Here is a 27,309-nt window from a genome sequence, read left to right on the forward strand (position 1 = left end):
GCACAAACACACCTACAATCGATCAGAGCAGAACACATAAAGGGAACCCTCAACGTCCAGGCGGACTGGCTCAGCCGTCAAACCGTAGACGAAGGGGAGTGGTCTCTAGAGCTAGATGCTTTTCAGCTCGTTACTTCCAAGTTTGGTGTTCCACAGGTAGATTTATTCGCTTCAGGCGAAAACAACAAACTGCCAAGATTCTTCACCCGCTACTTTCATCAGAAAGCGGAAGGGACAGACGCCCTCACCAGCCCTTGGCCGATGGGCTTGATGTATGCCTTTCCCCCTCTACCAATAATACCAAAGGTACTGAGAAAGGTACAGAAAGAAAGAGCCAAGGTCATATTCATTGCCCCCTTTTGGCCTCGCAGACCGTGGTTTGCAACACTTTTACAGATGTCAACACAGGAACCATGGAGAATCCCAACGCAATGGGGAACACTTCGTCAGGGGCCCTTAGTACATCCAGACCCCGCGTGGTTTTGTCTAACCTCATGGCTATTGAACGGGGACTCCTGTTAGATAAAGGTTATTCTCAGGAGGTCATAGACACCATTATGGAGGTGCGATGCCCAAGCACTCAGCGTATATATAATGCTTCATGGAAAGCATATGTGCGCTGGGCAAAAAGAAAGAAGACCGATCCTTTAAACCCAGGGATACAAGGGATTTTAAAGTTCCTTCAAGAGGGAGTACGGCTAAAACTATCAGCCTCCACATTGAGAAGGCAAATTGCCGCAATCGCCACAGTAATCCCCTCTTTAGAAGGATATTCCACTTCCAGACACAAGCACATAGTGGCCTTCCTAAGAGGGGTCTCACAGACCCAACCTCCGGTCACACATAGGTTTCCTTCATGGAGCCTTAATCTAGTTCTTAATGCACTGACTTCGGCTCCATTTGAGCCTTTGGACACAGTGCCTTTAAAATTTCTGCGTATGAAGGTCCTATTCCTAGTGGCCATCACGTCTGCTAGAAGGGTTTCGGAAATTAGAGCATTGTCAATCAGGGAAGGCCTCTGCGTGTTTCACAGAGATAAAGTGGTCTTAAGGCCGGACCCGACCTTTCGACCAAAGGTAAATTCTTCCTTCCACTCCGCTCAAGAAATCAATTTACCTTCCTTTTGTCCAAAACCCTCCTGTGCCAAAGAGCGCGCCTGGCACTCCCTAGATCTTAGGAGGGCGCTTAAAATTTTTATCCGTAGGACAGCAGAATTCAGGGGATCAGATTACTTGTTTCTAGGCATCTCCAATCCCAATAGAGGCAAACGCATGTCTGCAGCAGCGATCAGCTACACCCTCAAACTCTGCATCGTTGAGGCCTATAAAGCCGCCGGTTCTCCTGTACCTGAAGGCATAACCGCTCACTCCCTTCGTAGCGCAGCAACTACGGCCGCCTTTAACAAACAGGCTCCATTAGAAGAGATTTGTAGGGCAGCAACCTGGTCCACGGTCTCAACCTTTATTAAACATTATAAGATCAATACATGGTCCTCTGCTCAAGCATCCTTCGGACGAAGGGTGTTACAACAGGTTGTCTAGGAAGTTCCTTACCCCACCCTTTTGGGAGCTCTTGAAGGTCCCACTGCTCAAGACGCCTGGAGCCTCGGAGGAGAATGGAGCCTTGGATACCCACTGTGAAGGCTCCTTCTCTCCTGAGGCGAAGGGCGTTTTGCCCACCCGTAACATTAAACAGACGTTTAGGGGAACTTCACTCTACATAAGGCGCAATCTAAAAGAAGTAGTAATAACCTCTACAATACCTAGACTGTAGTAATAACCTCTACAATACCTAGACTGTTCGGTTTATATATCCTAGTGTGGGATGGCGGGATCTTGCCTTTCTATCCCTCACGTATCGTTTGTCGTTATCTATACTTCCTGTTCAGGTTAATTATGTTATCAGTTTTCGGTTATAATTCCTGTCCAATAAGCTAGGTTAGTCGGGAACTGGGCTGCTCCAGGCTATTTTCCCGCCAGGAAGACAGGAAGTTTGGTTTTTGTCCTGCCTTCCCCGGATGGATCAAGGAAAATAACCCACTGCTCAAGACGCCCTTCGCCTCAGGAGAGAAGGAGCCTTCACAGTAAGTATCCAAGGCTCCATTTCAGAACTAAAAGAACTGAGTAAACCCCCAAGTGCCTCTGATCCCTTGCAATAGTCTTTATTACTTCTTCCTGTAGGAGATGATGAATAGGTTTTAGAGTTAGGAGATGTTTCTGTCTGGACCTGGATTTCAGAGAAGACTTTAGGTGTCTGGCAAATTCCATGGCATAACCTAGTGAGACTGTCTCCCTAACCCACATCTCCAGGGTGACAGATGTCCATCTGTGGGCATCTGCTTGTGTCCTCTGGTGAAGAATAATGCTTTGGATATTTGCCATCTGGGTTTGAACCTGTTGTACTCCTTCAACTGTCAGGCTTGTCTGGGAGTCTAGAATGGCTGTGACCTTGATCTTTTTGTCATCCTGCTTGATGATAGGGAAGGCTTTCTTTTAATGCCTGTCTTCAATCACACTGTTTCTAATGACTCTCCAAATAACTTTGAACCCCAGAAAGATGATCATCAACTGGGTCAAACCTGGGTCTGCTTCCTGATCATGATGATTTTCATGTATAGGCTGCTTTTCTCACTGGGACTCAAGGTGGATTAGAAATACGATTTAAAAACACTTTTCAGTCAATTACTAAGTGTATTACAAAATATGATAGCATCAGTAAGTAGATTACAAGTGATGATAACATTTGAATCTAATAGCAAAGGTTCCTAGTTAGACAAAATAATGCAGTCGGGCTGGGACTATTGAACAAGGTTGGGGAAGAACAGTGTGTGCAAACATATCTGTTTAAGGAAGCAAGTGTAGGAAAAACTTTATCCCTAATGGAAATCACCTCCTGAGCTGATCATAACACTGCTGCTTTGCTCACACTACAAGAATTCCCTCTTGAACAATTCTAGTTTGCACATTTAGCTAAACGATAGGCAGATGGTTCCATAATGTAGGAGCCACAATAGAGAATGTGCATGAATGGGCAGTTGGCAATTTTACCTGTTCGCAGGGTGACACCTTCAAAAAACTTTGCTCAGATGAATAGAGCTGTCACAGTGGAGAATAGCAAGAGAGAAGCAGTCCTTCAATCATGTGGGGCCATGGCCTTTCAAGGCTTTGTAGATGATAGCTAGAAACCTGAATTGAACCTGATAACTAACCTATGGAATGTCTGTAGAAAGGGAGTATTATGCAGATTCCATTTAGCACCCAATAGTAGTCAGGACACACATTGTCTACCAGCTCAACTTTCCAAGTTGTCTTTAAAAGCAGAGCCCTGTAGAGTGCATTACTGTAATCTAGCCTCAAGTTAGCCATAGCATGGATCCATATCACCAAGTCAGTAGCATCTCTGTAGAGAGCCATTTTCCAAGCTAAGTGGAGTTTGGTAGGATGCCTTTTTTCAGCTGCACAGCTTGCTTCTCCAGCAATGAAGCTGAATTGAATATCACTCCAGGCTCTTCACCAAGTTATCTGGATCTCATCAGAAGTGGGGAACACCTTGTCCTTCTGGATCTTGGCCTTCCCCATCTTGTCAGGATTCAGTATAGCTTGTTTACCCTTAGCCATTAACTACAGGAGTTAGGCATTGGTTCAGAGTTTCTACCCTGTCATCAGGCAATTTGTATAAAGAGATACAGAGCTGGGTGTTATCAGCTAATTGATGATGTTCTATTCCAAAATCACAATTTATTTCTCCTAAGGTTTAGCCTTATGGTACCCCATAAGTCCCACACAATAGAAAACTTGTCCCCAACAGCAGCCTTCTGAGTTCTTCCCCTAAAAGAATGATTTGAACCTTCAATCCTTACTTATATCTCCAAAGGTTTCAATAGGATGTCATGGTCCACTGTATCAAAGGCTGATGATAAGTCTGGTAAAAGAGGTATCACCTTTGTCTTCATTTAGATGGAAGTTGCCCACTAGGGTCACCAGTGCAGTTTTTGTCCTGTCACCTGGTTTGAAACCAGAATGAAAGGGGTCTAGGACAGATTCAGCTAAATGTTACTCCTAGTCACACTGTTGAATGCCATGGCTCTGGCATCCAAATGGCTAACATGAATCACTCATCTGAGCTACTGATTTAAAAAAAATAGATTTCTTTACCTGCTAGGGAAAGCCCTTTAAAGATACAGGTTCTTCTGGTTGCACGTATGTAACCCTAACAAAGACTGAGGTTGTGAGAGAAGCTTTGGGGTAGTTGGTTGCTTTTAATTACTATCTCAGTCCTTTTATTGTATCATCCTTGAGACCTCCTTCTGTGGAATAACAATGGAACTGGCTGTACCACTACAGACACATCTACTAATCACTGCTGTGGGTACTACTAGGGAGAAAGGTGGGGTATAAATTAAGTAAATAAATATAATTGGGGTTGGTAATGAATACAGCTAATTCACTAGCTTGTGTATCTTCTTGGATTGGGCAGGATTTAACCAGGATTTGTCTATCTTGACAAAAAAACTCAGGAAAAGAAAATGTTAGTGTTTTGCAGGGTCTTGAGGGAACATCTCCATGGCCCTTTTGATTAAGATGTTGCCTTCCTTTCACCTGCTTTTCTTCTAAACGAAACCTGCAGTGTGTATACTGCCTTTGACAAAAGTCTGGGGAAAGTTCTGTTAGAATGCAGTGGTCCAGTTGAGACTCTGCGTACTCCAACTCTTCTTCCCCTTTGCTTGAGTCCTAGATTTCTCTGAGGAAACAGTGAAAAAGATTTCACCCCTTGATTATCTTTCTAGGGGATGGAATCTAGGACTTTAATTATGGTGTCATTTGTTAGAAAGGGTAGGAATGAAGGATGCTTGCTCTCTAGCCTTGCAGCTGTCAAGAGCAAGCCTATCATCATAGCAACAGCTTTTCTTAGTGACCACCTGTTACTACTGCAAGCATCTCATAACAGGAGCACAGCCAGTCACCATTGCCAAAGATTTGCTATTGCCTGTGATTTCATCTTGTTTTCTGCAGAAACTATATGTATATAGTTCTATTAGATATAGGTGTAGTTGAAGGCTGACCCCACTGTTTTAGGAAAAAGCAAAATGAAAGGACTGTTGATTAAGGTATTGTCTTATTGTAATTAAGTTACTGCTTTAAAAAATACCTGGCAGTATTTGAACAGTCCATGTATTTTTTGACTGGTTGGTTGTATGTCCACCTGTAGGAGTGTATAATGATGAAATCACATTGAAGTCTTTTATAGTATTATGAAATGGATCTTAATGTTCACATATATTGCTGTTTTGTAATTCCATCATAGGGATGTTTCTCTTCTGAGTTTCCCCCCCTCATAAAATTTCTCTGCATGAAAATGCTGAGATCTGGCTGGATCCAATGGCGTGCTAGTACTTGCTTGCTTGCACGGGAGAAAGGCAGTTCTCCTCTGAGGCAAGGGCGTCTTGAGCAGTGGGTTGTTTTCCTTGTTCCATCCGGGGAAGGCAGGACTAAAATCTAACTTCCTGTCCCCCTGGTGGGAAAACAGCCTGCAGAAGCCCAGTTACCTCCTGCCTTCTAAGGGGAAGCAGGCTCTGTAGCACAGCTCCGTGATTTAGTCAGTGTAGGGTAATTACTATATTCTATTCTAGCCTATCTGTCTATTGTTATTCTATACCTCATACCTACTCTATCTTCTGTCCTCTACTCCCCTCCCAACCCTCCCGTTGTGGCTTTTTTTTCTCTGGGAGGTTCTTTTGAGAAATCTAAAATGGCCGTCACCATTAGTCCCCGGGAGGATGATTTGCTTTTGGTAGAGGACTACCGAGTCAGGCTAGTTAAATCTACCCTCATCAAGTCCGATTCACCCAACGGCCCCAATAGCGAGCCCTTCGGGAATCACAGCTCTGCAAATACGCTGCAGAGCGAGGAAGTCGGACTGCTACTGTCGGCGCCCAAAAAGGCAGGAAAGCCATGCTGTGGCAACAGGGGGCCAAAAAGAAGAAGTACGGCTTAAAAACCGCAGGCGGCTACAACTTTAAGTCCAAGAAAGCCGGGAAGAAGTCTCCCACCTATTCTACTCTTGCCGTGAGCGCAGCTCTATCTGCCCTCCCGGGTTCTTCAAATGCCTCACTGCCTGGAGTTGGTAACGTACCCTCTCCCTCCCTTGTATATGCAGCGGGCGATCGGTGTTTGTCCCAGCAGGAGGCAGATGATTTGGTTAATCTGGCACTACACAGACAATGGCAAGCCTTTCAGGTTTGCCAATTAAGAATTCCTCCCTTTCCCTGGCCGGGTCCCCTGCAGTCTCCCTCCACTACCCTTTCCCACTACCTGAGTAACAGGGAAGAGGAATCAGTCCAAAATCAGACACAAGCTTCTTCCTCCTCCCAATTACAGGCTTCTACCTCCTCTCAGTGGCCAACTAAGGCTGCACTGAAATCAAAAGGAATAGAGCAGTGATGGCGAACCTTTTAGAGACCGAGTGCCCAAACTGCAACCCAAAACCCACTTATTTATCGCCAAGTGCCAATACGGCAATTTAACCTGAATACTGAGGTTTTAGTTTAGAAAAAACAACTCATACATTCACATATTTTGCGTTAAAAGAAAAACACAATAACAGAGCTTTCAATGATACAAACAACTTTTTATTGAAAGTTAAAGTTTGCATTTGGCAATCATCTCTCCAGGACTCAGCCACCGGACATTATTGTACATAAGTAAACAATTATGTGCCTGAACCTCCTCAAGAAGTGCTCGAAACTGTCAACAATTCAGAGCACGAGCCATAATGTAATTCACCATTTTTGTGACATCTTTGAGGACATCGTCAAATTTTTTGAACAATTAATGTGATTTTTGCTGTTGTGTGCATGCTGATAATTTGTCTACCCTTGGCTCATGCTTTGTAAGTTTGACAGCAACACATGCATCACTCAGGTCATCTGTTAGCCTGTTTCTGGTGTCAGATTTGATATAATTCAAAGCGGAAAACAGCTGCTCACAAGCATAAGATGATCCAAACAAAGTAAGGAAAGCAATCCCAAGTCTTTCATTGACTTAAAATTATTTGGCAGAGAGTTCCACACTAAGGATTTCATTTTCAGAACTAACTGTGCTGTCCTTTGTCATCCCTTCTATCTTCTCAAGTGTTTCACGCAGGTCATAGAATTTATTTTTCAAGATAGAGCTTTCTTGAAATTCTATTAGCTCCATTTCCAGATTTTCTAAATCTAACCAGTGTAGGCAGGAAAGATCAAGTTCTTCAAATTTGGCTTTATCTGGAGAAGTAAGAAAACACAGGGTTGTCTCCATCTTACGGAACTGTAAAAATCTGTTACTGAAATTCACCTTTGCAGCTGCTACAATGCTAGAAAATTCCTTGTAGATTTCCCGATGGCTTCTATGATTGTCTGCAAATGTTGTAGAATTTTCTAAATGCTTTTTAGACAAACTGAAGACGCAGCTCAGCTGAGAGGGGGGGGCCTGGCAAGGTGCTCGGCCACAGTCTCCCGGTCCAAACTGAAAACCCGCGGGCCCCCGAAAAAACAGCTGAGCTGCCCTGCGCAGGCTTGGGGAGCATGGGCTTGGGGAGAAGGAGCACCGCCCTCAGCGCCCTCACCACGGCAACACGGCACAGCCCTAGGCAGACGCGACGGGTCCGCACGTGCCCACAGAGAGGGCTCACATGCCAGCTGCGGCACGCATGCCATAGGTTCGCCAACGTGGGAATAGAGCCACAGACAAATCAAAGAGTCCGCAGCATCATCTGTAGATTCCGATGAAGGGAGAGAAGAAGGGGAATTCGACTCAGAGGCAGAGTCCTCTCAGTCGGAGGAGCAATCTACCAGACTATTTAGTGGAGAAGACTATCAGGGACTATTAGCCAAAGCCATCCTGGCTTTGGATTTAAACGAAGAGGATGTCACCTCAGAGGAATCCAAACCCAAACTAAAACAGGGGGTTAAGGAGTGCTTTCCCAGAAACAAAGTGTCCAATAACCTGGTTCCTTTCCCTGAACTCTTTTCAAGAACAGTCAGAGAGGAGTGGGCTAATCCATCCTCTACAAAACAGGTGCCACCTAATATAAAGAAGCTGTACGCTCTTGCACCACACGCCATGTCCATGTTCAAGGTACCCCTCGTAGATGCCCCGGTGGCTGACCTTCAGAACCCAGGTCTAGTCCCGGAGGATGGGGTGGGGGCCTTACGTGACCAGCTGGACAGAAAATCTGACTCCCTGGCCAGGAAATCACATGAGGCCTCGGCTCTAGCAATTCAATCCAGTGCTACTATGTCCATCTTTGCTAGAGCTTCATACCTCTGGGTCAAAAAACTCATTCAGTTGGTTCCCGAGGAGAACCACAGAGTTGTTGGAGGATTGGAAAGAGTGTTAAGCGTGGTCAGCTTAATGGCCGATGCCTCCTTAGACTCCATGTCGTTCATAGCTCAGTCCATGGCCTCTGTCACATCACTGAGAAGGGCTCTCTGGCTAAGAGCTTGGCCAGCAGACTTTAGAGCCAAAACCACCCTCATGGCCTACCCTATTCAAGAGGAAAAACTATTCGGTGAAAAATTGGATAAGATCCTTGTGGAAACCAAGGATAAAAAGCAAGCCATGCCTAGACAAATCCGAAAGGAACAGAGGTCTTTTAACTATCCACCCTTTCGTTCCTCTAGAGTCCAATCTAGATATAGACCTGAATTCAAGAGGGGATCCTGGAGTACTTTCCAGCCCTTTCGAAGAGGCGGAAGGTTTCAAAGATCCCAAAATCACAACAGAACCGATAAAGGTGACACATTCACCAAACCAAATACCCAGTGACATCAACCCTACAGGGGTCGGGGGGAGGCTTCAGTATTTCAGAACCAGGTGGCTAGCCTCCAACCCGGACAACTGGGTCTCCAGAATCCTATCAGAGGGTTACCTCCTGGAATTCACCCACCAGCCACGCGACCGATTTATCCTTTCCCCGACGTCCCTCAAGAGGGAAAAGCGTGCCAGAACAATCAGGGCCATACAACATCTCTTCCAGATCAGGGCCATAGAAGCAGGTACCCATACACGAAATGCACCAAGGGGTCTACTCCATCTTTTTTACCGTCCCCAAGAAAAACGGGGACTGGAGGGCCATCCTGGACCTCAAGTACGTGAACAAAAGGATAGCACGGAAACATTTCAGGATGGAAGCCCTACGATCAATCGTAGAGTCACTACGACCCGGCACGTTCATGACGGCAGTAGACTTAACCGAGGCCTACCTCCATGTGCCCATTCATACACAACACAAACGGTACCTCCGTTTTGCAACTGGTCGATTCCATTTCCAGTTCAGGGCCCTGCCCTTCGGCCTGGCTTCCGCCCCCAGAGTCTTTACGAAGATCCTCGTGACGGTCGTAGCGGCTCTCAGACAGGAAGGGATCCAGGTACATGCGTACCTGGACGACATCCTGATTTGTGTCCAATCCAGGCTACAATCCATACATCACACTAGAAGACTAGTACAGGTGCTCCAGGAGCATGGATATATAGTCAACTTCAACAAGAGTTCCTTGACACCCGCCCATTCTATGGTACACCTGGGGGTTCGGATAGATTCCCATGAGAATTCCCTTTCTTTGCCTCCCGAACGGATACACAAAATTGTCACCCTAGCATCATCCATAATCAGATCACGGTCGACCCGTCTAATGCGTCTGGCAAGACTCCTAGGTCTCATGATTGCTTGTATAGCGGTGGTGCCCTGGGCCCGTTTCCACTCGAGACCACTCCAGTGGTTAATACGGCCGTTCCAAAAAGACATAGCCAAAAAGAGGGACAGGCCTATGCGCATATCCCAGAAGGCAAAGCAGATCCTACGTTGGTGGGCTCGCCTGTCAAACCTACAGAAGGCAAGTCAATACATTCACGACGAGCCATTACAACTGTTTACAGATGCCAGTCTGGAGGGATGGGGAGCCACCCTCAACAGACACATAACCCAAGGTCGTTGGTCCCCAGCCAAGACCAAACTTCACATCAATTTACTAGAAATGAGAGCGGTCAAACTAGCTCTACTCAAGTTCTCGTCAGTCCTCTGAGGTCATCATGTCCTCGTGAGGACTGACAATACCACGACCAAAGCACACATAAACAAGCAGGGAGGGACCAGATCCTCCTCCCTACATCTGGAGGCGGTAGCATTATTCACATGGGCACAGGTACACCTCAAGTCAATACGGGCAGAGCATATAAAAGGGGCCCTCAACGTCCAGGCGGACTGGCTAAGCCGCCAGACCGTAGATGAGGGAGAGTGGTCACTAGATCAAGATGCCTTTCAGCAAATTACCACCAAATTTGGCGCACCTCAGGTAGACTTGTTCGCCTCAGACGCAAACAGCAGGTTACCAAGATTCTTCACAAGGTACTTCCATCCGAACCCGGAGGGAATGGATGCTCTGACCAGCCCATGGCCCAAAGGCCTTCTGTATGCCTTCCCGCCCTTACCCATTCTACCCAAAGTCCTAAGAAAAATTTTTCAGGAGAAGGCCAGCGTCATACTAATAGCTCCCTTTTGGCCCCACAGACCGTGGTTTGCAACTCTTCAACAGTTGTCAGTCCAGAAACCATGGAGGATTCCAACTCACTGGGGAACTCTCCGTCAGGGGCCATTAGTTCACCCAGACCCCACATGGTTTTGTTTAACCGCCTGGCACTTGAAAGGGGACTCCTGTTAGACAAGGGTTAGTCTCAGGAGGTCGCAGCCACCATTATGGAGGCGTGGCGTCCAGCCACCCGACGAATCTACAACGCCTCATGGAAGGCATTTGTACGTTGGGCGAGAAGGAAAAAAGTCGATCCCTTACATCCAGGGATACAAAAAATCCTAGAATTCCTACAGGAGGGAGTACGCTTAAAGCTTTCAGCTTCCACCTTGAAAAGACAAATAGCGGCAATAACCACAGTAATCCCTGTCACAGAAGGGGTCCCTACATCTAGACCCAGCCTTTCTCAAAGGAGTTTCTCAAACACAACCACTGGTTGTACATCATTTCCCCTCATGGAGCCTCAACCTAGTGCTGAACGCACTCACCGCTGCTCCCTTCGAGCCTCTCCCATCAGTGCCCCTCAAATATCTTCGGATTAAGGTTTGTTCTTGGTTGCTATCAGCTCGGCTAGGCAGGTGTCGGAAATTAGAGCCCTATCCATCAGAGAGCTCCTCTGTGTGTTTCACAGAGATAAGGTGGTCCTGAGACCAGATCCGACCTTCCGTCTAAAAGTGAATTCGCCATTCCACAAATCGCAGGAAATAAATTTACCATCCTTTTGTCCAAAACCATCTTGTTCTAAGGAACGCGCCTGGCATTCCTTGGACCTTAGGAGAGCGATACGCACATTCATCAGTAGAGCAGCCGATATCAGACAATCGAACTATATGTTCATAGGCATCAACAGTCCCACTAAGGCAGGGGTGGGGAACCTCAGGCCCGGGGGCCATATGCGCCCCCGAGGACATTTTTTGTGGCCCTCAGGAGCTCTGGGACCCTGCTGCAGAGGCGGGGCGCAGGCCGGCCCTCCCAGAGGGTGTTCCTGGCACCACGGCTTACAGCGGCGCTGCGGCGCCCTTTGGACCTCCTCTCGCCGACTGTCTGCTGTTGAGCAGCGAGAGGGAGGGGGAAAGAGGCTGGCGGCTCCCGGCGGCAGAGCATGCATGCAGGAGCCGATTGGGCTTTGGGGGGCCCTTTTGTGGACTCTGGGGAGGAGAGGGCATGGAGACTGGGGCCCGGTCGCGCGGGGCTCTGTGTGCCGCCGGGTGTGTGTGGGCAGGGGAGGCTAGGGCCCGGTCGCGTGGGGCCAACGGGTGTGTGTGGGGGGGAGGCTTTTCTCTCTTTTCTTCCTCTTTTTCTGTCACTCTTTCTCCTTTCTCTCCCTCTTTTTCTGTCTCTTGTCTTTGTCTCCCTCCGTCCTTTTCTTTGTCTCCCTCCGTCCTTTTCTTTCTTTCTCCCTCTCTCTCCATTTCTTTCTCCCTTTCTCTCCCTTTCTCCCTCCCTCCCTTTTCCTCTTTCTGTTTTCCTTCCTCCCTTACCGATCAACTGTGGGCTGCGCCTCCCTGGCACCTCGTTTGCTCGGGCCCACTGCTGGCTGCCCTTCCATCTGGGAGGGGGGAGGGGGGCACCCCGCAGGCCTTCTCTGTGTGGCCTCCCCTGAGGTTGCCAACCTCCAGGTGGTGGCTGGAGACCTGGCAACCCTCACCTCTTCCCCCCCCACCGGGAGATCTACACCTGGTATGGCCCCTGAATGATGTCATAAATGTGCAAATGGCCCTTGGCAGGAAAAAGGTTCCCCACCCCTGCACTAAGGGAAAACGGATGTCCACAGCAGCAATTAGTTACACTCTTAAACATTGCATCATAGAAGCATACAAAGGCCAGTGGGACTACAGTACCAGATGGCATTACAGCTCACTCTCTGCGTAGTGCAGCCACAACCGTAGCCTTTAACAGGCAAGCACCACTAGAAGAAATTTGTAAGGCCGCCACATGGTGTACAATTTCTACCTTTATTAAACATTACAAGATCAACACATGGTCCTCTGCACAAGCAGCCTTCGGCCGGAGGGTCTTGCAGCATGTGGTTGAAGAAGGTTCCTAACCCACCCATTTGGAAGCTCTTGAAGGTCCCACTGCTCAAGACGCCCTTGCCTCAGAGGAGAACGGAGCCTTGATTACTTACCGTGAAGGCTCCTTCTCTCCTGAGGCGAAGGGCGTCTTGCCCACCCTGGGCAAAGAATTGAAAGAATACCAAACCTTCTAATAGTGATTTGTTCAGTATGCATACACAAGGACGAATGTCGTCCACAGGTTGAGCAAACTAAGGTTTCTTTAGTTCTCCCTTTACTCTGTTGCTGTTGTTGGTATTATTAATGTTCTCAGTTTTCAATTCTCATTCCTGTCCATTGAGCTAGGCAAGCCGGTAACTGGGCTTCTGCAGGCTGTTTTCCCACCAGGGGGACAGGAAGTTAGATTATAATCCTGCCTTCCCCGGATGGAACAAGGAAAACAACCCACTGCTCAAGACGCCCTTCGCCTCAGGAGAGAAGGAGCCTTCACGGTAAGTAATCAAGGCTCCGTTCTCATATGTCTCATCCAATGCTGTTCTGGAGAGTCTGCCAATCTTTAGGAATAGGTTTTCAGAAGGCTGCAGAGGTGGCCTGGAAAGCACCTTTCAGGAAGAGGTGCTCATGGTTTATTGGATCTAAGCTTCTGTTTCAGAGCCCAGCTAATAAAATCTCTTCCTTCTGTTTGCTACAGTGTTTGTGGCCTCTGTTTTCAACTTTTATTCTTTTTATTTTCTCAACCTCCAGCACCTAAGTTATATTGGTTCTGCAGTTTTGTAGCTACATTTCTAATGCTGGGTTTATTTGTAATTATTTAAATTTAAATATATTTTTAATTTAAATTGAACTATCAGCACATTTAGGAAATCTTTATGTGCCATGCTATACCAGAGGTATTTCATTATCTTAAAGTATGGATTTTTTTTTAATTTGGAGGATGATTTAGTCACATGATCCCCAGTTTGCAATCTGTAGTGGTGCGTTACAGTCCTAATTTTCCTTATCTCTTTCCATTCACTTGTTTTGCTCTGATTTTCTAATTTGTCACAAAGTTAAATTTCAGAAGGTTTGTTTAGGAGTCATAGGAACTGTCAGAAATTTCTTCATAATTTATTTGAACTTTTCTATCCTACCTTATCTCCTTGGACTCAAGGACCAGAAATTTTAAAGATTCTAACAAAATGTCCTAGCCAGTCATGTAACTAAGCATTTGTATAATCTGCATTTAGTCTTTCCTGTGATGACCTTTAGAACTGTAGTGAGAACATTAAGATGGAATCTTTTATGTTGAATGTAGGTTCAGATGCAGGTGCACCCTAAACTGTCATCTGCTGAAGATGCTCTGCAGTATGTTGAAGAGTTAATTCTACAGTTGTTAAATATGCTGTGCCAAGCTCAACCAAGAAGCGTCCTTGATGTTGAGGTACAACTAGTATTTATTAATAGATCATTCCGAGCTTTGTAGTCGGGTTTTTAAAATGATCCAGAACATCTGATTTTTTTGTTTTGCTGAATACATGCTAATCATATTCTAAGCTGTAATTCCTCTTTTCTTCATAGGATCGCGTACAAAAAAGTTTCCCCCATCCTATTGATAAGTGGGCAATAGCGGATGCTCAGTCTGCAATTGAAAAGAGGAAGCGAAGAAATCCATTATTCCTCCCAGTAGAAAAAATTCACCCTTTGTTAAAAGTAAGTGCTATTGCATAATGTGTTGCACAATTATCAAAATTTACCCGTGTGTTTGTTCCTGATCAAGACCCTTAGAACAGAAACTTGTTTGTTTTTTTAAGTTAAAGAAAACCTTGATCCATCTAGATTGTATCTAGGCATTCCGTCATCACAATTACTTATGGTTCTAACCATAGATCCAGGCTTTTCAGATGGGTTTTAGGCAGCCAGCCAAATTTTGGACTGCCACAAACCTCCTCTGACAAGGAAGGGGAGCCTTGTCTCTGATTTGACACTGAGCTTGTATTTGGAGTTACCTACTGGTCTATCAAGTTCTTTTTCATAGAAACAGAGCTGGAAGGGACCCCAAGGGTCATCTACTGCAACTCCCTGCACAACACAGGAAATTCACAACTATTCCCCCACTAGTGACCCCTGCTCTATGCCCAGATGAAAGCAGAAAACCTCTAGGATCCCTGGTCAATCTAGCTTGGAGGAAAATTCCTTCCTGACCCCAAAGGCCCAGGACAGATCCCTGAGGCACACAACTTGTCACTCTTTTCCAAGACGATGAGGAACCATTAACAAGCATTCTTTGGGCGTGATGTGTCAACCAGTCTCAAATTGGCCTAACAGTAACAGGATCCAAACCACATTTTACCAACTTGTCAACAAGAATATCACATGGAACCTTATCAAAAGCCTTACTTATCAAAAGCCTCTCCACCTACACTGGCTCCCAGTTTTTCTTCTGGTCCCAATTAAAGGTGCTGTGTATCACTTGGGGCCAGCATACTTTAAGGGCTACCGGCTCGCAAAGGAACCTGCCCAACCACTGTGGTCATCTTCAGAGTAGGCTGATTCAGTATAAGGCAGGTTCATGTGCTTTCATTTGCCAAATCTCCCTGGGGAAGAGACTCCATAATTTTGGTGCCATGTCCGAGAGGATCCTTTCCCTGGCCCAACCAATACACCGCTTTAAAGGTCAATGCCAGCCTCTTGCATTATTGCTTTGTCCCTTTCTATCATTGTATTCCTCCATCAGGCAAAGACTTTGCTGTTTTGTCTGTCATACCCTCACTGACCCTCCTTTCCCATTCATGGGTCTGTGTTTGCGTTAATTGTTTTTAATGGTTCTGTGTATATCTATATGTGTGCTTAACTTGTTTTTTAATGTTTTTACTGTTTGCCACCTTGAGGACCATAAGTGGGAGAAAAGGTGGCCTAGAAATGTTCTGAATAAATAATTGTTCTCGCTCAGAGGGAGAAGGGCATCTTCATTATGGGTGTTTCCTTTTCCTCTTATCTCGGGAGGCAGGAACCAAATATTTAAATTTTTCTGACCTCTGAGGGTAAACGCCCCCTTGTGATCAGTTCTATTTCCTGCCTTGAACGGGAGAGCAGCCTTCTAGCAGCTCTCTGCTACAGAAATAATAGAGAAACCTTAACCTTACTTATTAGACCTAAAAATATTCTTATTTTAACAAACCTAAACTTAACCTAACTAATCTACTACTCAATTCTATTTACTGTCTTAATTTTCTGCCTATTCTCCTCAGAAGGGTCTTTTCCCGCCAAAAAATAAAAATAAAAAATGGCGGATCGGCATCAGGACAGCTATATAGCGCCTGCCAATTTAGACCCTAGCCTGCTAGTGGCCTTACCACTACAATTAGATGAACCCTTGGACAGTCACTCTGGTGACCTGAGGACCAAAACTCAAAAGGGAAAGGCAAAAGCGGCAAGAACGGCGCAGGCAAGTACAAACGGCTTGGCTCGACCGCTAACAAGCGCGCCAAATGCCTGCTGCAAAACGCACGCTGCTCTGCCGCGCCTGAAAGACGCGACTGCCAGATCGCAACAGAAAGCGGCCGGGAGAAAACAGCGGCGGTAGCCGCTCCTCCCACACAGCATGAACGGGGGAAATGAAGGAGGCTGGCGGCTCGCCTTTTTGCCTCGCCCGCCGTGCTCCGTCCTTAGGCGGCTCGCCTATTGTTATTCAAGGACGGGAAGCAGCGGGAAGCAGCCAGGAGAACACAGCGGCTATAGCCACTTCTCCCACACTGCACAAACGGGGAAAATGAAGGAGGCTGGCGGCTCGCCTTTTTGCCTCGCAATGCTCCGTCCTCAGGCGGCTCGCCTATTATTATTCAAGGACGGGAAGCATCAACGGAGACATCGACTGCCGGTAAGGTGACTTCGCCCCCCCCCCTCATAGATGCAGCCTGTTTTACTCCTGTAAGAGCAGAGCTCTCCGCCCTGATTAAAAACGCCTTCTCAGATGGCTTAAGGGCAGTACAACCTCCTTATCCTGCCCCATCCATACAGGGATCGTAGGGATCACACCCTCCAGCACCACAAACAGTAATCTGATTGCTAAAAGGGCAGAATATCAGCCAAAGCAGGGGAACGACTGTGGCTCAGTGGCAGAGCGTCGGATTGGCATGCAGAGGGCCAATTCTGGTAGTAGGTGATGTGGAAGACCTCTGCCTGAGATCCTGGTGAGCCAATCACCAGTCCAAGTAGTACCAAGAGAGTACGTGCTGGCCAGCCTAAGCAGCGCTGAAAGCTAATTCACGGTTACAAAATTGCCAATTGGTACCCAGACTGTCTATAGTATTTAACGCAGAAGATTTCCTTCTGCATTGGCATAAAAACCTAGCTACTCTTGATCTCTCAGAGGACTCAGAGTGGGAGAAAAGACTCCAGATAGGTTTGTGCCAGCGCTTGATTATTTCTAACTCTGTTGAAAGCAGAGCGGGAGAAACCAATGGCACCCATACAATGCTCCACAGCCTCTAGGAAGCCTTTATAGTTGGTTTATCGGTGCTTCTAAAATTCTAAAAGTGCCTTCAGTAGAATCACCTGTCACTGCCTTCACTCCTTCAACCTTGTTACATGGCCTTGCCATGATTAGGGACCCTACAGATAGGAAGGCAGAGTTAGCAGGCATAAATGCTCAGAGGCCTTGGCACTCACTATCAAGCGCTTCTATCACATCTGCCCTAGTATACAGAGCGGCAATAATTTGGACTAGGAAGTTATATCAACTTTTTCCACAGGAAGAAAGAAACGCCTTTACAGGAGTACCCATGTTTTTTGAGAGTGGTATTCTTTCTAACTGATTCGAACTTCGATACCATGCCATATGCAGCTAGGACACTAGCCGCAGCATCAGATGCCAGAAGGGCATCCATGTTTTTTTTGAGAGTGGTATCCTTCCAGCTGATTCTACCTTAGATACCATGTCATCCATGTTTTCGAGAGTGGTATTCTTTCTAGCTGATTCCTCCTTAGATAACATGTCATATGCAGCTAGAACACTAGCCACAGCCTCAGCTGCCAGAAAGGCTCTCTGGGTACGCCCCTGGCAAGCGGAGTATATAGATCAAAATTGGTTATTATGGGCTTCCTGTATCAGGGAAAGACCTTGCTTGGAGACAATTTGGTCCCCATATCAGTGGAGACCAAAGACAAGTTTCTACGCAAGGAATCCAAGGGATCACTCCCTCTATGTCCTTTCGTGCATACCACATATTTCAAAGATACAGACCTGATCAACCTAGAAACCACCGGAACCAGAATCGCAGCTCCTTTAGTAAAGGAGGACGATTCAATAAATCTCCAAAATCCTCCACCTTCCAGGGCAATAAAGGGGATAAACCCGACCGCCCAACCAAACAGTGACGCCAGCCACCAGTCAGTGGAAGGCAGGCTCAGCCTATTACACCGTCAGTGGTCACCTCCCAACCAGGCCTCTGGGTCACAAACATTATCTCACAAGGCTATCAGATAGAGTTTTTCTTACACTCCTTCACATCGACTAGTAATATCTCCAACATTCCCCCCCCCCAAAAAAAAAAAAAAAATCCATAGAACTTCAGAGGCCTCTTGGACATCAAGGCGATGGAGCCAGTCTCACCATTAGAGCATACATTGGGAGTCTATTCAGTATTCTTTACTGTTCCCAACAAAGGCGGCGGATGGAAAGCCATCCTAGACCTCAAGTTTCTGAACAGATTATCCCATTAAAGCGCTTCAGGATGGAGACACTAAAGTCAGTCACACAGGTCCTCAGGGAAAAGCATTTTCTTACATTCTAATACACCCGGCACATTGTTGTTTCCTTCGGTTCCCATACAAGGGACACCTCTTCCAATTCAGGGCCTTACGATTCGGGTTATCATCGCCCCTCCTCGAGTATTCACCAAAGTTCTGGACACACCAGTCACATCTCTGCGCGAGGAGGGCGTGAGAATGCACCCTTCTCAGACGACATTCTGATTTGCGCAAGCTCAAACTAGCAGAGCATAGATCATTCAGAGAGAGTTCTAAAGAGGTTAACAGAACACTGGTCATAATCAACTTCAGAAAGACCCACTTAGTTCCATCCCAACGATTGAGAGAGATGGGGGATGGACATAGACACACTGACAAACTCCTTATACCTTCCAGTGGACAAAAATCCACAACATTTCATCTCTAGCAAAGAAAGCGATTAATTCCCGGTCGCCTTCTCTAATGTCCCTGACCAAACTGAAGGGTCACATGTCTGCATGCATTCCCGCAGTTCAAGGGGCACGCTTACGAGCAAGACCTCTTCAATGGTTCTTAAGGCCGTACCAAAGAGACATACCAAGGAAGAAGTGACAGAAATCTCATCCTGACCGATGAAGTCAGATCAAGACTAGTATGATGGTTTCAGTCTCAGAATTTGACGAAAGGAAGTTGGTATCTCCGTCCAACACCAATTCAAATCTTCACGGACGCGTGTCTATCAGGTTGGGAAGCCACACTCAAGGGACAATGGCTCAAGCAACATGGACTATCAAGAACAGAATCTTCACATCAGTGCCCTAGAAATCAGGACGATCCTCAGAAGCGACTACATTTTTCCTTGGGCCGAGTCCAACCTCTCATCAAAATCAGCAGAACATATTCAGGGCACAGTCAACATACAAGCAGACTGGCTCAGCAGACAGGACATCAGCGAGGCAGAATGGTCTCTACATCCAGAGGTCTTTCAACTTATTACTCAGAGATTCGGCACGCCACAGATTCATCTGTTTGCATCCAGCATCATCCACCAGCTGCCAAGGTACTATTCCATGTACCGTCAACAGGGGGCAGAACAAATGGACCTCTTAATGTCACCAGGGCCACACGACCTACTGTACGGGTCCCCCCCTCCCTCCAAGGGTATTGAGAAAGGTACGACTTCAAAAAGCATCAGTCAGATTCATAGCTCCATATTGGCTGCGATGACCGTGGTTCCCATCTATAATTCAGATGTCCATACAGAACCATTGGAGACTTCCAGACAGACAAGATCTCCCTCTACAAGACCCAATATGCCATCCCAATCCAGGGTGGTACAAACTGACCGCACGGGCACTGAAAGGAGATGACTTATAGCCCTAGGTTATAGCCCGGTGGCCGTCACTACCATATTGACAACAAGGAAGCCATCAGGAGGGACAGAGCTTAGGGCTAGCTACCTGCACTCTACAAAGGCAACTGGCATCTATAGCTACCATAGTACCCAAGGTATCTGGATACCGCTTAACCAAACACCATCACATAAAAGCCTTTTTAAGGGGCGTCAGTTATTTAGCTCCTCCTGTTAGACACAGGTTCACAACTAGAGCCTGCACACAGCTTTGACAGCACTCACACAACTACCATTCGAACCAATCACTGAGATAGGACAAAATGTAGCTGCAAGTTTCACAGGGAGCAGGACATAGTGCTTACATCTTCTGCACTAACCCCAAGAATCCTAAGGAGAAGGCCTGGCACTAGCTAGACCTAAGAAGGGCACTACCTGTTTACATTTATCTTACTAAAATTATTAGGAACTCTGACTCCTTATTCGTTCATATCTCACCACCTGACAAGGGCAAGCATATGTCCAAGGCATCCATTAGTAGGACCATCACCTTATACATAACACAGGCTTATAGAATAAGTAACCTACCTGCTCCTGCGGGCGTTACTGCCCACTTGGGAAGAAGTGCGGCTACTTCAGCAGCCTTCGACTGCCGTGCTTTATGGAAGAGATATGTAAGGCTGCAACTTGGTCCTCGGTGTCCACATTTGTGAGACACTACAAATTAGATCTATACTTGTCAGCAGATGCCGCCTTAGGCAGACGAGTACTGCAAAGTATACTTCAGGACGTCTAACCCTCCCAAGGGCGGGGGACAGCTCTTGTATGTCCCATAATGAAGATGCCCTTCTCCCTCTGAGCGAGAAAGAGCCTTGGCTACTTACCGTGAAGGCTTCTTCTGCTCAGAGGGACGAAGGGCATCTTGCCCGCCCAGACGTCAGTAAAATATAAATAAAACAAATAAAATAAAATTACAGGTAATCATGGTTACATCTAACTTCCAGTTGACATTCAATTCAAGTTAAACGCTGTTTGTTGGTTCATGACTTATAGTTATCCTAAAGGTTCATCGTTAATGTTTATTAGGAACTTATTTCTTGTATAGAATTATAACTAACATGTTTCTTCAGTCTATCTTAAATATATAAGGCTCGGAAAGTCTTTAACTGATCACAAGGGGGCGTTTACCCTCAGAGGTCAGAAAAATTTAAATATTTGGTTCCTGCCTCCCGAGATAAGAGGAAAAGGAAACACCCATAATGAAGATGCCCTTCGTCCCTCTGAGCAGAAGAAGCCTTCACGGTAAGTAGCCAAGGCTCTTTTTTAAAAGCTCAGTATTGACTAATATCAGCCCTCCAGGGTCTTGGTAGGGGACTTCCACGTTACCTTCTACCTGATCCTTTTAACTGGAGATGCAGGGGACCTTTTGCATGCCAAGCCAATGCTCCATCACTGAGTCATGGCCCCTTCCAGTTCACAGACTCCAGCAGTTGGATTCAGTGGAAGAACTCTGTGAATAGAAAAGGTTGTAAATTTTGCTGAGTCTCTTCCCTCTCCCCCCGCCCCCAAGCTGCCAACCACTATCATGCTGTTCTTTAGGGTTCCTTGTCCCTTGTAGAGCAGCATTTTGGGCTTCAGTAGAGAAGAGGCAAAAAATTCATGCTTCACTGATAGAAATTCCTTCTGTCTGTGGAAGTCTTCAGTGGATCCAGGCCCAGGTGTTTAGCTGTTTAGCAAGCCAGACATCTGGGATTTTCAAAAACCTGGGGAATCACTCTCTTGAGACTTTCTTGTATCTTTTTTCATCACATAAAACAATAACTGTTGTGTGAGTTGACTGAGAAGTAGTGGCAAGATTGAATGTTCTTAAGAAAAGTGAAAAATACTTTTGGACAGTTAAGGCAGGAAAAAAGGCTAGAGAGTTTAGAGGCTGCAAGTCCCTTGGAGGGCAATATGTGGACAGGGCATCTGCCTTGTATTTTTACCTTGGTGACTGCAGGCACTTTATTGCTATTGAGTGATTTAAGCTTGCAAGGCTATGCACATTTACCAAAGAGTAAGCGCCTTTGAGCTCATTTAGCCTTCCTTCGGAGTAAACATGTCAACTGTCAGTTGTGTAATATGACATTTCACTGCATGTCAAATGCTGTAAATTCCCATAACTGTGCCCAAAAAAGAAGGGAAATTTGTCCTTACAATAAAGTGCTACTAGTTTAATGAATTATGTGTATCATGCAGTGAAGGATCTAATGTGGTTTTAAATCAAATGCCTTTACTTATCCTATGCTGATGTATTAATAATGGCCTAGCCACAGTGATCCATGCAGTGGTTACCTCTAGACTAGACTACTGTAACTCGCTCTATGCAGGGCTACAATTGAGACTGCACCAAAAACTGCAACTTGTCCAGAATGAGGTGGCGCTGGTCTTGACAGGGATACCAGGGAAAGCTGATATCCAACCAGTGCTTCACCAGCTGCACTGGCTCCAGATCGAATTCCAAATCAGATTCAAGGTTTTGGTGTTAACCTTCTAAGCCCTAAACAGTCTGGGACCAGTGTATCTTCAGGACCATTCCTCCCTGTATACCCCTCAGAGAGCGTTAAAATCAGCAGGAAATAATCTATTAGTGATTCCTGGCTCTAAGAATGTTCAGCTGTCCTCAACCAGAGCCAGGGCATTTTTAGCCCTTGCTCCAGCCTGGTGGAACTCTCTGTCAAATTAGACTTGTGCCCTGAGGGACTTGGCCCAGTTCTGCAGGGCTTGCAAGACAGAGATGTTCTGCCAGGTTTATGGTTGAGGACAGTGATGGTGCTACATCTTTAAACTGGCCTCCCTCCCCCCTCCTCCCCCCATTGAAATTTCTGTTCTATTCTAAATAGCTAACTTATATTGTGTGATATTAAAAGAATTGCTTGCTGTAGCACTAGTAAATTCATTTGAGCTACACAGTTGTTGTTAATCCTGTTGAACATCTCTTAAAAACCAGAACCTGCTTCACTACTCTTGATTTAATAGGCTTATCGATGTTTATAAGTATGCATTTTTTTTTAGTTTTTAACATTAAACAATCATTTTCCCTCTCCCTCTCCCTCTCTCTCATTTTCAGGAAGTTCTAGGTTATAAAGTTGACCACCAAGTGTCTGTTTACATAGTGGCAGTATTAGAATACATTTCTGCAGATATCTTAAAGTTGGTTGGGAATTATGTTCGAAATATAAGACATTATGAAATTACAAAACAAGATATTAAAGTGGCAATGTGTGCTGATAAGGTAGGTATCATTGATATTTGTAATTACTAAATACTGCTCTATTCAAAGAATAGTAAAACATCACTATGTAAGCTAAGCATTTTTACTTGTGTTCTGCTGGAGTTATTCCCTAGTATTCCAAGCTTTCTACTTCCAGGGAAGCCTTCCTATGTTTCATATTACTATTGCATACACTTTTAGTGGTCCAGGTCTGAGGAACCTCCCAGGCATTACAGTGTATTTAACAGGCATTTCAATAAATACCCTCTCAATGGTCTGAGATGCAAGATTGCCAGTGCTGTTAATTGCTGTCTAAAGAATACTGATCAATGCTTACAATAATAGTACAGATTTAGCCAAGAAGAGCATTCCAGGTTCTGATCTAATTGTCCTCAGCAAAATCGGAAATCTTTTGATAACTTTTTTTTTTTTTGCAACACACAATTTTAGATTACTGTGCTAATTTTAAAGCATTCTGGTGAATGCCTTCTTGTTTTAGTCATTGTTTCCTTACATTGCTCTTTAAATCATTGAGCTAAGAGAATAAAACAGAATAAATATTTTAATTAATTAAATAAAATTATTTCTATACATTCACATTCTCATAGTGTAGTACTTTGTATAAATCAGTAATTGTTCAGTAGCATTATACCTGGATGTTTGCTATGCATTTTGGAATTCTGAAGCAAGTTGTTTCTTTGTAATATGAGATTAAGCTTTCCTTCTTCCCTTTCTGGTTACTATACAAGGTGCTGTTAATGGCTGCATTAGTAGATTAAGCAATCCGTGCTTGGGTATATAACTGCCAATTGTTCCCGGAGGCTTTATTCTCTTTATGTCAGATAAAATATATAATTTTTAAGATGATATACCATTCAATTTTACTTTGTTTTAACATGGCTAACAATTGTTTTGATTTTGCCGATATTCTTTTACAATGCACATTTTTTTCAATTGTAAATAACTGACTTTAACCACCTTTATTTAAACAGGTGTTGATGGATATGTTTCATCAGGATGTAGAAGATATTAGTACACTGACTTTGTCTGATGAAGAACCCTCTACTTCAGGGGAACAAACCTACTATGATCTTGTAAAATCATTCATGGCAGAGGTTCGACAGTATATAAGGGAGCTAAATCTCATAATAAAAGTTTTTAGAGAGCCTTTTATTACAAATATCAAACTGTTTTCAGGTCATGTAAGTATCAAAGTCTTTTTGATAGTTTCAAAACTTTTGGTTTTGTATTTGGAATAATACATATAGTAAGAGACAGAATAGTCAGAGACCTGTGTTTTCTGATGTTCCTCTAATCTGTCCAGTTTTCCATGGTTAATTTAGTATTTTAGTACCTAAAATTCAAAACACGTAATCATTGTGGAAAGCGCAGCACAAAAGTGGGAGGAGTACTCATAGTGTTATGAAAGTGCTCAAGCTATAATGCAATGAAACATTTTGTTACCAGATTAGTTGTGCAGAGTACAGTCATTTGCTCTTTCTGCTTCTCCAGCGACTTGCTGCAATATTTATTTGTGCTTTAGTTGCACAAATACGATGTAATATATACATAGGCATAGACACTATATTTTCACAACAAACATTTCCCAAATTATTTGCAATTGTGACACATCACATTCTTTCTTGAAATTTGTCAGTTTGATTAGGAGAAAGATTTCCTTACATTTCAGAATCCACTCATCAACTGTAGGACTTAAGTCTGATTTCCAGTATCTTGCAAATACTAGTCTAGGAGCTGTCAACAGATGTGCAATTCCATTTGTCTTTTGGAAAAATGGCTGTGTAGCTTAGTAGCATGACCTTATTGCTAGCCGTGATTGTGATTTGTCCTTTATTTCGTGTATTTAAAATGTCTTCAGGTTCACAACTCTGCCAGTTACCATTTATGAACCCTTTTTTGCAGGATGTGGAAAATATATTTAGTCGAATATCAGATATTCATGAACTCAGTGTGAAGTTGTTGGGCCATATTGAAGACACAGTAGAAATGACAGATGAAGGCAGTCCCCATCCCTTAGTAGGAAGCTGTTTTGAAGACTTAGCTGAGGTAAGTAATATCCCTTGTCCTACTGGCCGTATTCTGTATCATCCTGATAAGTGTTAAGTGTGTTAAACATTACCTGCTCTATCAACAGTTTTTGCTGGCTAAAAACAGTTGAATTGCCCAAGCTGTGAGTGTTTGGTTACTTGTTAGATACCAGTTACTCTACGCATGAAGATTAATTGCAAAAACTGTGTTTTGCTACAAAGCTGTTGTTGTATAATGCTTTCTCAAAGACCTGATACAGGCATAATGCTGCCAGACTCTTTTCTGCAGGACAGATTGCCCCCACCCTTCCCTTGTTGACTTTAATAATGGTTTAGCATTGGATCTGTGCTAGCCCTAGCCATGGTTAGGGCTGAGCAGCAGCTGAAGGGAATTTATAAACCCGCTTAAATGGGAACCTGGTTAATGTCTGGTGCCCGTGAAATTCTAAATCATAATTATAAGGGCAGGAGGGGATTTATGCTGGTGGATGGAGCAGGGGAAAATGTGCCTGTCTTTGTGTTGCTTTCAGTCCTGTTTAAAAAACTGGAAGTGTTATGTCTGCATTGTCTTTATATTTTGTAATCTGTTTTGAGTCTCAGTGAGAAAGGAAGGCTATAAATGAAGTAAGTCAGGTTATAGTAACCACAGACTAGCTAGCATCTTCTTCTTACCTTCTCTTCCATCCATCATCATGGGGAAAAGGTTGAAGAGATGAAGTCCAATAAAGTGCCTTCATAGTCAGATTTGTTATCTGAGGATGCAAGTAAAAATGTTTTAAGACCTCCTTCCTGAAAGCTCATGTGATTTTGATAATTCAAGGGTATTCTTATTTTCTGAGAGTATGGCCAAGTGCATGTTATACAAACCAGATATTCCAATCATACCGTATGGGCATAGGAATTTGCCGTGGAGCGCATGTGTTCCCACCATCTTCCCCTTCATTGGAAGGCTGCTTTTGGAAGCAAGGTGCTAACTGTAGTTCACCTGTTCAGACCTCAATGCATACTACAGACAGAGAAAACCAGGAAAAACATGGAGAAGGAAGCCTGTTCTAGAATGCAAATGGAGCTGTTAAGCCTGCTACACATTCCTGAATCTCCAGACTTTGGTTTGGAAGAATCAGGTTTCTGATATCTTGGGGGCGGGGGGGGGGGGTTTCAAAGAACTACAAAGTAGAGCCTAGTATTGTATGGGCTTTTCAATGGAATATTTGATTTTTTTTGGTTGAGTGTCATATTTTTAGTAGATACTTTGAACAGTGTGGCATTAAAAGGTTTATTCTGTAATCCTTTAGGAGCTAGCATTTGATCCTTACGAATCGTACACTCAAGATATTTTACGGACTGGTTTTCATGACCATTTTCTTAGCCAGTTATCAAAGCCTGGAGCAGCATTCTATTTACAGGTATGTTAATTAATAGAATCAATAGTACAAGTGTTGTGTTAACATGATTGTAAGACTAAAACAGCTTTTGTTTCCAGTCAATAGGAGATGGTTTTAAGGAAGCTGTTCAGTATGTTTTGCCCAGGCTGCTTCTGGTTCCTGTTTACCATTGCCTTCACTATTTTGAACTTTTAAAGGTAAGAAAAAAATGCATCTTATATTATTAAAGACTAAATGTTAATATTCAGTATGTAATATTTTAATAACTTGTCAATTTTAATTGGACCACCGGTGGACCACCAGCACAAATAAAAACCTCTCCACTGCTTTTCATGGTTTTAATCTTGTGTATATGGAAGAAGGAGAAGGGGAAATTTTGCCTCCTCCTCATCTTAGTTCAGTACCCCAGCCCATGTTAATCCATATGAGTCATACAACCCCAGGAGTTAATTTTCTGAGGGTCAGAAAGTTTGTGAATGGGAGCATGGCAAAAATCCCTTTTGTCAGCATGTTCCACTGATGGGTCACTAGATTGATCTCTGTATTTTCTTAACTCTTGGTACTGATCGTATTGATTTTATTTATTCATCTTATAATAATAATAATACTTTGTATTTGTATAAAGTACTTAAGACATTAACTTGTAATCCATACAGCAGCCTTATAAAACAAATCACTATTCTCATATTTCAGATATGATAGGGTGAGTGTCTTGTCTGTGGTCACTTGGAGAGCAAGTCTGCTCTTAAAGTCAGTCTTCTGTTATTCAGTGGGACACTCCCAGGAAAAAAGACCTTAGGAGTGCAGCCTTAGTGAATTTATTGGAGAGCCTAGATTCAGACTGGGGACTTCCTGATTACTTGTTCCTTTACTGTGCTTTTGCAGTTACCTTACTTAAACATTAGATGGTGGTAGTATGCAACATATAGTATCACTGATTTAAGGAAGTCTTGAAGAGGCTTACAAATAGAAAAGTCAGAATAAAAA

General features: G+C 44.5%; 1 protein-coding gene across 2 annotated transcripts in view; it reads left to right on the plus strand.

The window, feature by feature from the left end:
* Positions 1-27,309, plus strand: part of SOS1 (SOS Ras/Rac guanine nucleotide exchange factor 1) — a 75,572-nt gene that overhangs the window by 17,048 nt on the left and 31,215 nt on the right. The window contains exons 2-8 of one of the 2 annotated variants that reach the window (XM_056853671.1): positions 13,874-13,999; positions 14,137-14,268; positions 22,746-22,910; positions 23,882-24,091; positions 24,813-24,956; positions 26,233-26,343; positions 26,421-26,519. In XM_056853671.1, coding sequence (XP_056709649.1) covers positions 13,874-13,999; positions 14,137-14,268; positions 22,746-22,910; positions 23,882-24,091; positions 24,813-24,956; positions 26,233-26,343; positions 26,421-26,519 — 987 coding nt within the window. The remainder of the gene's footprint in view (positions 1-13,873; positions 14,000-14,136; positions 14,269-22,745; positions 22,911-23,881; positions 24,092-24,812; positions 24,957-26,232; positions 26,344-26,420; positions 26,520-27,309) is intronic. The other variant, XM_056853672.1, reaches the window with a different exon arrangement.

The sequence above is a fragment of the Euleptes europaea genome, chromosome 7 (genome assembly GCF_029931775.1).
Source record: "Euleptes europaea isolate rEulEur1 chromosome 7, rEulEur1.hap1, whole genome shotgun sequence".
NCBI lineage: Eukaryota > Metazoa > Chordata > Lepidosauria > Squamata > Sphaerodactylidae > Euleptes > Euleptes europaea.